Source organism: Pipra filicauda, unplaced genomic scaffold (genome assembly GCF_003945595.2).
Source record: "Pipra filicauda isolate LSUMZ 115617 unplaced genomic scaffold, ASM394559v2 scaffold60_size3304689_pilon, whole genome shotgun sequence".
NCBI lineage: Eukaryota > Metazoa > Chordata > Aves > Passeriformes > Pipridae > Pipra > Pipra filicauda.
In genome coordinates this window covers 1,005,500-1,019,236 of record NW_024104765.1, presented here as the reverse complement: position 1 = coordinate 1,019,236, position 13,737 = coordinate 1,005,500, and the positions used below count along the sequence as shown (strand labels likewise).

At 40.1% G+C, this 13,737-nt stretch overlaps 1 protein-coding gene across 2 annotated transcripts in view; it reads left to right on the top strand.

The window, feature by feature from the left end:
- The first annotated feature begins 4,979 nt into the window (after window positions 1-4,979).
- Window positions 4,980-13,737, top strand: part of RNGTT (RNA guanylyltransferase and 5'-phosphatase) — a 181,007-nt gene continuing 172,249 nt past the window's right edge. For both annotated transcript variants that reach the window (XM_027743632.2, XM_027743630.2), the window contains exons 1-2: window positions 4,980-5,147; window positions 12,197-12,306. In XM_027743632.2, coding sequence (XP_027599433.1) covers window positions 5,084-5,147; window positions 12,197-12,306 — 174 coding nt within the window. In that variant the 5' untranslated portion in view covers window positions 4,980-5,083. The remainder of the gene's footprint in view (window positions 5,148-12,196; window positions 12,307-13,737) is intronic.

Here is a 13,737-nt window from a genome sequence, read left to right as displayed (position 1 = left end):
CAATCCAGGGACCTGGATTTAAAGCAGCTCCATTCCAAGCTCACTGTATGCTCCCTGACTACAGAGAGATTTACTCCACATGTTGAACTAACACTGTAATACCTTAGAGGCTTGAGCTGAACAAGTCATATTCCCAGAATGAAGCTCTGAATGAAAATTTAAGATTTAAATAGACATGAAAGCAGGCTGCATATATTGCATCCAATTAGTCTGTTAGTTTTACTACTCTTAGAAAAAGGAGGGTGTAGTCTATATTCTACCAAATGTCTGGGTTGTCTTCTGTTGGAAATTTTATTAAGAACTGTGCCATAGCCTTGCACTAGGGAATGACTCCAGGAATTGATTTTGCTATTTTATGCTGTTTCCTATTTACTTTGGACAAGAAGAATAACTGTACTTTAACTTACATCATTCCAAGTCTGTGAGGTCGTGGTGCCCCCTAATGTCCTGAAGCCTAAAGACTGGGAATTTTGTTTCTGACTTCCTCTAAGAGCTCTCTACAGGAAGGACACTTCAAATGACATTTTATCAAATATATTGCAGCACTCAAAACTTTTTTTTCAACATCTGTTTTTTTGTATTGTATACACATAAGAAACAAAATCACTTTGTTTTTAAATCTTATTTTCATTTTAAAACCCAGAAAAATAATTTGTCTCAGAAATTAGGTTCTTAATTGTTTGTTGACACCAAACAAATAGGAATGAGTTAAATAATATTGAGCTCCTAGCATTTTCTTTTGGTTATTAAAAGAGTCTGTGCATACTCAGTGTTTCTAAATGTAGAAGCCTACAAGTGTTAGACAACATAACCATAGGCAACCAAAATATTAACTTTCACTTAAATCTAAAAGTATATTTTCATTTTACTATTTTTCACTTTTTTTTAAAATACCATTAGAATGTAAGTACTATTGGAATAGAATACAACTACAGTAACAAAGTTAAAATATTTATTCAGATTTAGACAGTATTCACCTGTCCCCACAAAAACTTCATGCATGCTGAAATCAGTCAGAAATGAACATTGTACTAGTCATTCATTTTGTTCTAAGTCAGTTTACCCTGAACATTGAATCCAATAAGCAAGGAATAAATTAACTGAATCAGTATATAAAAAAAAATATTTTGCTATGTTCCATATACAATAACGTACAAGTTTGTGGCATCAAGTTTCTTTCTACGTGAACCCCAATAGGAGGAAGTGGGAAAATAATGTGAATCCTGTTTTTATACAGTTAGCATCTTTCACAATTGCTTTAAATTAAATAAATCCTTTTGCAGTCTCAGTTCAGCAAATAATGTTTCTGGTTTTTTTTAAAGTATATTTACTAGATAGAGTCAGAAACGTCTGTTTCATAAAACATCCTGATGGATGTTTTTATTTTCTTACTACAATCATTATTACTTTATGAACACATCGAAAAAAATGTTATACAGAAACAGAATAGTAATAGGTTCATTGACCTGTATCAGTATAGAAGAGGGCAACACCATATGTTCTTCCTTCAGGCAAAATACCTAATTTATCCATTTTCTGCAGAACAAATAACATTAAAAGTGTAAGTTTATTCATCAGTAACAATTTGGGTAAAAGTAACAAAAGTTACTTTTAAGTTATTAAGTTATTAAGTTTGTAATTAGGAAAAAGATTTAAAGTGTGCATGTGGGGTTTCCTGTGTGGTATTTTTGTAATGGCTTTAAGTTAAGGAAAAACATAAACTCAGCTGTCAACTACCTAAAACAATGTGGCTGAGCTGAAACCAAAGCACAGAGGATGACCTGCATCCTGGGAAAATGACTTCTTGACTGTAGTGTCTGCTCTGACACGAGAAGGATTTAAATTGGTGAGCAGAAACGGAGTAAGGGTACAGGCACCTAAATACCTCGAAGATAAAAGAGAATTGATATACAGTAAAGAGGAAATGTTTTATCATAGCCTATTAAAACACTTGCAGTTGTTTTCTCAAATCAATCCTTGAAATGACTACTATGGCTGCCCTCAAGCTCCTTGTTCAGACACTGCCATGTTGGCTTTGGAAAGTCACAGGAAGACCTTAGGGACTTGGGATTCCTCTGCTGGTACACCAGGAGAGTCAGATTAAGAGTTAATAATGTCACAAAGGCAACCAGGACATGGTCCTTCACAAAGACTGTTTGATGTCACCTGCAGATGTCACCTTTTGCCTGTGTAATTAATTTCAAAGTGTCTAACATGGCAAAGTCCAATGAAAACTATATATGCACAATGTACAACATCAGCTGTAAATAATTATTTGCCTTGTGCATTGCTAAATAAAAACTGCTGTACATACCCTCCCAGTTTAACTATACATCTTTACACAGTATTTCTGATCTGCAGCTCTAGAGCTTGTTTTAAAATCACATCAGAATCTTAAATCTAGATGACGAGAACAGATTACTGCTCATTCACGATATCTTTTTGTTCTAATCTCCCCCTCTGCAAATGGTTTCGTTCCTAATTTTGCTATACTGCTGAGTGTATGTTGCTCCCAATTTACAGAAATTAGAAACTGAGTATCTTGCAGTTTCTCTTCACTTCCTGCTCTTTCTGAACACCCCTCGCACTCCAGTTTCACTTTCTTTTCTGGCTGGTCTTCAGCACCACCTGGTGTCTGACTGATGCCTGTTTGTTCCGTAAAGGAAAAATCGTCACTTTATTTCAAATATCATAAAGTTACATTTTAACAGCAGTGCATTTAACAGTTAGGGAAAATAATATGATTAGTCTTTTGCTGTAGCAAGACTTTCAATTTTAGCAAGATGAGAAGATTAATATCTGATAATGACAAAAGCTTTAGAGGACAAAATCCAGAAACTTTTAATGTAGTAATGAGAACCTAATGATTCAGTTATGCAAACTACTTAACTGACTATCTCAGTTACTATGAGAGGATATTCTAGGGAAAAATTATGTCTAATAAAATCTAGAATGATAAAATGCATGACGAAACACAGTAACTATATAATGAAGCTTGTCATAAATTCTAGACAAATGAAATTATTTCAATTGTTTTGATGCCTTTACAGAACCTAAGGGCTTCCTATTGTATCTGTACATATAACAGTGGTTAGTTCTGCAAGCTATGGCACCTACTGACTTGCAAAGGCAGCACGCCTGTTCAGACAGAACAGTACTGAAATGTAAGTAACTGGAAAATAAATTACAAAAATAATCTATTGCTGTTGTTTTCTAACGCTTCACTGAAACCACCTGTAGTGGTTTTGGCTGAGATGGTTAATTTTCTTTGTAGTAGTAGCTCATAGGATGCTGAATTTTACATTTGTGACCAAAGCAGTGTTGGTAACATTGGGATGTTCTAGCTAATGCTGAATAGGGCTTGCACAGTGTCAAGACCTTTTCTGCTTCTCACGCTGCCCTGATAGTGAACAGGCTTGAGGTGCACAAGGATTTGGCAGGGGACACAGCTGGGATAGCTGACTGCAGCCGACTAAAGAGATATCCCAGACCATATGACGTTAGCTCAGCAATAAAAACTGGGGGGAGGAGGAAGGAGGGGACATTTGGAGTTACGGTGTTTTTCTTCCCAAGTCACCACTGTGAATGATGAAGCCCAGCTTTCCTGGAAATGGCTGAACACCTGACTGCCAGTGGGAAGTATTGAATGTATTCCTTATTTTTCCTTATCCTTACCTCAATCCATGAACTTTCTCACTTTTACCTTTATGATTCTCTCCCCTATCCCACTTCAAGGGGGAGTGAGCAAGTGACTGTGAGGGACTTAGCTGCTACAGGAGTGAAACCACACCACACCTTAAATATTCCTTTCACATGGACAAACACTGCCAGGCCACAATTCTTCAAACAAGTCCATGTAAGTAGATCACTTAAAGCCCATGGAGAATTTTTGCTGGCATTCTGTTGGAAACACAGTTTTCCTTAAGCAAATCTATCTACACAATGTCTTCCTGGCTGTGCTTTTTCACAAAAGAAACAGAGGGCCCAGCACAGAGGCATCTCTGTTACACTAGCAAGCATGTTACATCCAGAGGAGAGTTAAGTTGCACTGTTAGCTGGAGCAGGGATCCACCTATTTCTACCTCCACTTCTGGCTATAAGGGAATATCTACTGAAAACTAAAAGCAGAGGAATCATGTCTGTCCAAGCCTCCAGTTGTTTTCAGGTCAGGACATTTCCAGGCCTGACACAGTCTACTACTCTTTCTCCTTCAAGCACCTGCTCAGCCTCCCCTGCAGCACAACACAACAGCCTTTGCCAATTCCTGTGCCAGTTCCGGCTACTTTCCTGTAGCGACCCTATGGTAGGCACTCAGAATCACAGAATCAATTGGGTTGGAAAAGACCTCTGAGATCATCGAGTCCAACCTATGACCGAACACCATCGTGTCAACTAGACCCTGGCATTGAGTGCCGCGTCCAGTCTTTCTTTAAACACTCCAGGGATGGTGACTCCACCACCTTCCTGGGCAGCCCAATCCAGAATCTAATCACCCCTTCTGTGAAGAAATTCTTCCTGACGCCCAACCTAAACCTCCCCTGGTGTAGCTTAAGACAAGTGTCGTCTGGTCCTCTCGCTGGTTGCCTGGGAGAAGAGACCGACGCCCATCTGGCTACAACCTCCTTTCAGGCAGTTGTAGAGAGTGATAAGATCACTCCTGAACCTTCTTTTCCCAGGCTAAACAACGCCAACTTCCTCAGCCGCTCCTCAATAGGACGTACGCTCCAAACTCTTCCCCAGCTTCGTGTCCCTGCTCTGGGAAAAGAGGAGGAGCCCGTAGCAGTTTGTGACCACCTGTCTTCCCGGACCACCCCTCTCCGCAGGCTGAGGAGCCCCAATTTAGGCTTCTTTCTTCCCGCCCGGGCACCACCTCTGATCCCAGAGACCCGGAAGCGGAAGTGGCTCCCGGCGCTTCGTGTGCGGTGGCGGCCGAGGCGGAGCCGGGTCTGAATGGAGGCGCCGCGGGCGAGGGGCCACCGGCGCCGCTGAGCGCCCCGGGCCGCCCCGCGCTCCCGCCCTGCCCTCCCTCCTTCCCTCCCCGCCCTCCCTCCCTCCTCCCCCCCGGGGCCGCCCGGGCCCCGCCATGTCCTACAACAAGATCCCGCCGCGCTGGCTCCACTGCCCCAGGAGGGGACAGCCCGTGGCAGGTGAGCGCCCGGCCCAGCCTGGCCCTGCCCGGCCCCGGGGCGGCAGCAGGGGCGGCCCCCTCCCCTCCGCGGCGCTGCCCGGTCCCGCTCCTCCCCAGCGCCGGGGACCGCCGCGGCCTCTCGCCCTCTGACCCGGCCGGGGCTCTTTGTCCCGGGGCCACGGCAGTGCCGTGCCCCCCCGAGCTCCGGGCCGGTGTCTGTCCCGGAGCCGGCTCCGTAGAGCGGTTGTTCTCCTTAAAGCCCAACGCGCAGCAGCGCTTTGCCTTCAGCGCCGGACTCGCCTTCCCTTCGGCTGGTGCCGCGTCTGACACCGACCCGGCCCGGTTCCCCTGCAGGGGCGCAGCTCCTCCCCTGCTCGCAGCAGCCTTAGGACTGGGTTCTCAGTTTGCACTGCTTCAGTTTCAGGCTAAAACTTTTCTCATCTGTCACATCTGATGAGACAGGCAGCAGCCGGGCATGTGGAAGGTGCCGTACTGGAGCTACTAAGTTGGTCAAGGGTCCAGAGAATCTCTCTTATGAGGAAAGGCTGAGGGAGTTGGGCTTGCTTGGCCTCGGCCTCGAGAAGAGGACCTCGTTAATGTGTATAAGTACCTAAAGGGGGGGCTGTTTCAAGAGGATGGATCCATGCTCTTCTCAGTGGTGCTAAGCAATAGAACAAGAGGCAACAGGCAGAAACTGAGGCACAGGAAGCTCCACCTTAACATGAGGAAGATTTTCTTTACTGTGCGTGTGACCTCACACTGGAACAGATTGCCCAGAGAGGTTGTGGAGTCTCCCTCCCTGGAGATATTCAAGGACCATCTGGATGCAATCCTGTGCCATGTGCTCTAGGATAACCCTGCTTGAGCAGAGAGGCTGGACCAGATGACCCACTGCGATCCCTTCCACCCTGACTGATTCTGTGATACCAGTCCTCTGTGCAGTCTCTTCCACATTTGGTTCTTTTTTTTTCCTGGAGGCTCGGATGTCTATCAGTGTCGATCTGTTATTTAGCCAACTGACAGTCACTAACCTGTTCCTGAGCTGCTTAGCTGGAGGATGAGTTTAAGTGTTGTAGTCCAGTGTTTCACATGTATTTCAGGGTTTGTCAGTGATTGCTGTTATCTTGGATGTTCTTACCCAAAAGTTGTCAGTCTTGGTTGTTTTAAGTATCTAGTCTTGCTGGCACCTAGTGGCAGCGAATTGAGTGTAGTAATTGAGTGGCAGTGAATTGAGCAGTGAATTGTGTGTCATGTAGACACATTTTTGATTGTGAGTTAACCAACGTACTGACTTCAGATAAATGTTTTCCCTGCTGCCTGGTATAGAGTAAACAAATGTCGTTCTTCTCAGTTTTCTGAAATTCTTCTTTCCTTTGTAATGCAAGCAATTCCAACCCCAGGTTTTTTTTCTCCACTATTTTCTGGTTTTCATTCCTTTCATCTCCCTATCTGTGATAATTTAAAGGTGTGTTTTCAAAGCAACACTTGCTACTCAATGGCTATTTTAGATGGCATTGTGCTATCATTTACTTAATAGTTAAAACTCCCGTGTTTTTTATCCCACAGATGACTCTTTAAAACTTGGTGAGAAATCTCAGTAGGCTTAATCTTCAGTCATCATCAATATGTGTTATTTGGTATTTATCAGTATTTAATTTCAGTTGTTGATTTTGTGGGTTTTCCTTGAGTTCCTTATAGTTCTCTGAACTTGGCTTAGTTAAATAACAGCGCTGTGGTTTTGCTCATCTCTGTTATCTCTTTTTCCTGCTCACTGGCACATGCATTGCTTTGTATCTAATGAGAGATTTGATAGCCTGACTTGTTAGCCTTTGACCATGACAAATATATACTAATGACTCTTTATTCTTTGTTTTTCTTCTGAACAAGTTCTTGATCTCCTTTAGTTATAGCTTTTGTTTGTCTGTCTTTTGAGCCATGGCTTCTCAGAAATAGCAGCCTAGAGTAAGCAAGAATGCAGGTCATCAGCGTGTCATCTGCTGTGCCATCACTGCTTGTGTGTTTGTTTATTCAGGAACTGCAAGGTAATTCTTTTCCATTCCGTGTGATCATGCACAGGAAGTTAATGCACAGTAAAAAAAAAGAAAGTGCTTAGTTCGTTACTTTGGCTGCTTTATCAGAATGTATTCTTATACTCATTCACCTGACTTTTAGTTTTTTAGTGTTTTCAACTTACCAGAAGTAATAGTGCACCATCCGTCTTCTCTCTTTTTTTGCTATTTTACATTCAAAGAAGTCTAGCAGTTTTATGAGAGATAATTTTTAGAGTTTATTGATGTTGGTACTGTCTCCCAGATGTGTTACATTCTAGTTTTAATTAGCATTTAAATCAAATTTCTAAGCATCCGTGCATGACTTTATTCCCATCTGATAGTGTAATAGCAATAGCATTGCTAAGCAAGGTATGTCTGGCTTCTGTGGACCAATATTCATCGAGTGTTTGGTCAGGACACTCTTGTCTTATGGTTGTGGCATCTAGAATTTCTAAGTGACCTCAAATACAAGTACTAAGGAGGCCCAGACATCTTCTGTTGGTGAGATTGGGTTCATTCAGGTGAAGAGGACCCTTCATTCTGGACAAGGTGAATTGATCTATGTCTCCCCTTATTTTCCAGTTCGCTTCCTTAAATATTGGTAGTTTTTTGCCACTTTCTGGTTTTATGGTGCAGCAGTTGTTCAGAATGGCACATTTTCGTATTTATCGCATTGTAGTAGCACTTCAGTCACGTGCTTGATGAAAAGAGTTTTCTCTGAATGCTTCAATCTGAAGTGATCAGGTTACTTCAGCTTTACTGCCTTGCCATCACCATCTCTGCAGATACCTGCTTTTCATAACCACGAAAGTGCTTGGAAGATACTGAAGAAAAGACACGAGAAGTGTCTCAGCAGTTTTGTAGCCTCCTTCATTGTATTCTGTTAGTTAATCCTGTTCTAGACATCCATGCAGCATGTGGAACTGTGAGATATTATTAAAAACATCCCTATTGCATATGGTTATTGAGAAAGCACCTTAAATAAGAGTAAAGCTTCTGGTTCAGGAAGTTGCTGAACTATAGCTTGTAGTTGGAGAGAATAGTCTGATGGTGGACTGTCATTGTTTTGCTCTCTTTCCTAGTCGTCTTTATTGACCTGTGTTGGTAATGAGATGCTGGGTGAAATGGATGCTTTGACCCAGCACAGTTCTCTTGAACCGGAAAACTGTTAATTTTTAGAGGAGGTGTTAGGTTTTTTTTTTTTAATTGCGGATTTTGTTATTTAATTTGATTCCAGTTTCCCTTCTTAACTTTGGCCACTTTACACAGTGTATCTTTCATAATCAGTGCTCAATCTAAACATACCATAGTCATACCTAGTTATGTATGTCACGTATTCAGTTGATAGCTTCATGTCACAGAAAATTAGACTAAATTAAGAGTATTTTTTCACTGATATGCTCTAGAATTTAAATTTGAAGATAAGAAGTGTGCTAAAATTAGAGCATGTGCATGTAGAAAATGTGACATCATGTGTTGTTCACTTTGATTTCTCTTGGATTTATCCATTTGATGTCTGTGTTCTGACATACTGGGCTCTTATTTTTAGAATTTTTACCTATTTTTTGAGCTTAAAGAAATCCCATCTGTTAGGTAACTGATTTGAAAAATGGTTTTTAACAGCCACTTTCCAAAACTATTTAACAAATTTGAACTTAATTGTGGAAGTAGGTAATGACCAGTCGTCAAGGTTCCAGTAACACTTTGAAGTTAATTTGAAAATTCTACTGAGGAGTTACAATTATTGTCATAATGTAGTTTAGTTACACAAACTACTTGGGATGCTTTCTTATCCATGTAAAATATCACTTTGTCACTGTCAGATCACCTAGTTCAACATATGATTTTTTAATCTTCAAATCTTTATTTATGGAGGCTTGAGTTGCAATCTGTTGTTACTACATCACTTCTTTAGCATGGGATGTAAGGCAAAACTGTAGAAGAGACAGTAGCTACTGCCTCTTTTATACTCCTTCGTATTACTCAAAAAGGTTAGAAATCATTCTTAGAATTAAAGCTTAGATTTTCCGTAGCTTTTAGTGAGACTTAATGAGAGGCTTGTATGCACGGAGGGAAGGAGGGTTTTCAAGGCTGTGTACAAAGACCAAATAGCAAATTTGTCAGGTAGGGAAATTTGGGTTTCTGTTATAAGAGGAACACAATATGAGATTGTATTCAAGATCTTTAATACATGTGCATCAGTCACAATTTGGAAAAAAACAAGAACGTAAACTGGGAAGAACTTCATGCTTACTGCATGGGAATAATGTGAAATTATATTGCAGAGAAATGTAATTTATTAAGAAAACCTCAACCAACCAAACAGAAACCCCCCAACAGCCCCAAAGAAAAAGAAAACAACCAAAACTCCAAAGCTATTGTTTTCATAATCAATTACGAAATTTCCCTAAATTGGAACCAAATTACATGAATTCATGGTTCTCTTCTAATCTTGGCAGGCAGCTTTTTTGCTGCCGTGTTAACTCTGTTTTTCAATAATACTACCAAAGTGGAATTTGTAGAAGCAGAGCACCTAAATACTTCCAAAGACCTGTGTTTGAGCTTTGGAAATGGTAGTAAATGGGCTCTATATGAAATACTCATCATTTCCACAACTGTCTGAAGGTATTCAAATGCTGCAGGGGATATTGACTAAAGTACTTTGTCTTTCCCTGGCAAAAAACAGGAATGTGTTTTGGTTGCTCAGAGGGAAATCGGAGTGCAAATCAGATGCTAAATCAAGGTCTGCTACTGAGAAGAGAATGAACTTGTTCATTCTCTGTTCTAGAAGATGGAGAACAGGAGAGTCTTCAGTGTGACTATACAGTCTCTAATCAGATGCTACAGGAAACAATTGTAACTTCCAGGCACTTTTCCAAATCCGTTCTCTTCTCCCAGTATCTTGTAAAGGATGATGGTTTTCCTATGAACCCATTGACTTTTGTCAGTTCAGCTCTTTTTCTTAATTGAGTGCCTTGGCTAAAAAAGTTTGGTTGCATTCTCCATGTTCTGTAATGGATGAGTGGGTGTAGTAGTATGGGTGTGACAAGTGAAGTTATAAAACTTCCAAGCATGATGTTGTTTTGTAAAACTTATGGTGATGATAAATTTTTGCATTAAGATCATCTAAAAATTAGGATTTACATAATCACTCTATATAGAGAAAGATTACAGGTTAAAGTGGAAGGGTTAATAGAGAGAGAATCTGAATGATAGTGTTGAAAGTGACAAGGAACACAGAGAAGCAAGAAAATGGGATAGTTGAGGGAATGGGGAAGTGGAGAGGAGGCAGAGAACCCAACAGCCTTTACCAGGGTGGAGGATGTGTAACTGTTGGAATGAAAAGGCAAAGGGCAATAAAGTGAAGTTTTTTCTAACAGTCAAACAAGTTGAAGTGACTATAATTTATTACCATTTAATGTGTATTTTGACCGTATGACTGAGTAACTTTCCTTTTAGCTGTCAAGTTCGGAATGGTCTCGGACAAGTGTAACAGTGATGGTGTTTCTCACGTTGCTCACTAACATCAAACCTGACCTAACAAGTTGCATAAAGCCTCCTAGTTTTCATATTATCTGTCTGTCTTTTGTGGTTTATAATATCTCTTTCATGGAGGGTAAATGCTTATTTGAGACTATATAGGGCATTGGATAGAATTTAAGGCTACACCAAACTTGAACATTGTTGTACAGAGAAACTTTATGTAGAAGAAATGGTATGCGTTTTCTATTTTTGCAAAACTAGTGAGCTTCTCTCTCAGACCTTGATTTCTAGCTGATAACAATGGACATTTTAGTGTCTTTTCATTCTATGTAATTTTGTTTTGCTGAAAACAAGAGGCTTTTGTTTTTTTTTGTTATGAGGAAATCACAGACTGAGAGTGTTGGGGTTGTTCAGACAGGAAAAGAAGGATCCAGGGAGAGCTTATAGCAGCCTTCCAGTACCTGAAGGGAGCCTGCAAGAAGGCTGGAGAGAGACTTTTTACAAGGGCATCTAGTGATGGGACAAGGGATAATGGTCTTAAACTGAAAGAGGGGAGGTTTAGATTAGTTATTAGGAAGGAATTCTTTACTGTGAGGGTGGTGAGGCACTGGTTGCTTGGAGAAGTTGTGGATGCCCCATCCCTGGAGGTGTTCAAGGCCAGACTGGATGGGGCTTTGAGGAACCTGGTCTACTGGAAGGTGTCCCTGCCCATGGCAGGGGATTTGGAACTAGGTGATCTTTAAAGACCTGTTCAACCCAAACCATTCTATGTTTCTATGGAAGATTGCTGGGGTTCAGAAAGAAAGAGCTAGAGATCTCTAATGAGATTATTTCAGATATTCTGTGGTGGATGTGATGGATGAAAAACAAAATCAATATTAAAAATTTTAGGTTTTCTAGGGAGTGATGGATGTAGTCTGGTAAGTACTACTTGAGGTCAAGTTTTAGTTGCAGCTTGTAGCTTCCCTGATGTCTGAAGCACATGTAGGTGTTATAATTGAGACAGAACATTGGACATGGCTGCAGGACTCTTCCAACAAGCCTAAGGAACATGTTAGAAAGACATCAAAAGATCTGTAGTGCATAGAAGTTCTTGAGGAGTTTGCAGCAGTCTTTACTGTGTTTTATGTTTGCAGGTAATCAAAGCTGATGTTTACATGGTTGGGTGACAAACTGTCATTTAAAATGCTACTTACATGTTTTTAACTGTACTGAGTTTAAATTTTCTGTATTCTACTGTGCATTGTAGCTCCACAGCTTAAATCACACTAAAAGTTAGCTGAAAAGGTTAAATGACACAGTTTTAGATTAACTGACCTGTATTTTCTTCAAACTTCTAAACTTACTTGTGAATTCTTAGAACTCATAACTAAAAAATATTCCAGTTCAACTGTTGCTAATACTTTTCCCTCGATTATTTTTTATTGAGGGTGAACCTCTAAATCTGCTCAGCACGGTGCTTTGAAATTGCTAAGTTGTAAGTGTATGTACATGAGTATGCATAAAATACTGTAAATTTTATTATCTTTCATAGGGAAGTTTTTACCTTTGAAGACAATGTTAGGACCAAGATATGATGAACAGGTTGCTGAAGAAAATCGTTTTCACCCGAGTATGTTATCCAACTACTTGAAGAGTCTGAAGGTAAAGTTAAATTTTCTAGTAATTGAAACATTACTTACATTATTAATGTTTATTCAAGTGTTGCTTTTCAGATTTAAGAGAAGAGTGATGGCTTCCTTTGGGACATCTGCACAGAAATTTTTTTTTGTTTACATTTTCAGGTTTTCTCTGCCATTCACAGATTTACAAAAAGACTTTCTTATACAAACTGTGCACACTCCTCATTCACTGTATTAGTAGCAAGAATCTTACTCTTCTCTGTTATAACTGTTGCATCTTGGAGAGATGTTATTGTCAAAATTCAGATAGTCTGAGTTTGTAGTTCTATAGATGACTCTTGTATGTGGATATGTTAAGTTGTGATTTTGCCTATAAGAGTAAAAGCATTTAAAAGTGAAAGGAGAACTTCATAGAACTGTCCTGTAGTTTCAATGCAAAATTTTCTTCTTCTGATGTCTAGAATGCTTTATGGTATCCAACCCATTGGGCTCAACTATAGAAGAAAACAATTTATGAATTTTATCCAGTAACTTCTTGGGAAAAAAAAAATTGCATAAATAGGAAAAAAATTTAGGAGCATGGATTGGGACCCAGGAAGGTGGGTGGATGCCTTCATCATCGGGTTACAGAGTTGTGTTTCTGGCTTATTTCTTCATTCTCTGTTTTGCCCATTTCTGTCTGAGTACTTCAGCTTGCTTGTTGTTCTGCACTGTAGCATGACTATGACAGCAAAGGTGGGGAACAGGATCTTTCCAGCCTTTCATGTAGATCTCTCTAATGTTGTGCACAGTCCAGTGCATCTGGAGATGTGGGAAGTGGGATTTTGAGCCTAGCAGGTAAAGAAAGGCCTACCATCTAATTCTTTTAATTAGTTTATTAAACTTTTATATAGAAGTTTAGCACCATTTGTTTTGACTATGTATTTTATAAACGAATCATGCAAGTGACCTTTTTTCCTGTTTTTTTCATTATTTTTCGCTGTTGGTCTAAGTTAAATTAATTCTGAATTCGCTTAACGGTATCAGACCTTGAACATCAGAAGAATCAGGTGACTAAAAGATGGGAATCCTCATTTTATGAATCTTATTTAGGCTTAGGTATGAAGTAGTGTCATGGTTTGAGAACCCCAGAATCCAATTCCCTAGTCCAAACCCCCTCCCACATCTCAACCTAGTGTGAGATGGGTTTTCCAGACACCACACAAGACTCAAAATGGGGGAAAGGGAATATATTACAATGACTGTACAAAATAAATACTACAATACATTTTATACAATCTTAACTATTTCTACCATGACATAAGAGTATTTACAATGGATCAAATCTCTTCTACCCTCCAAATAAAAGTCCAGGAGGGAAGAAGGAAAAGATCCTTTCCGCTCTCAGAGCAGCCATGTCTCTAAGGCAGCAGGTTCTCTGTCTCTCTCTTCCATGCAGCAACTGTAACTGGAT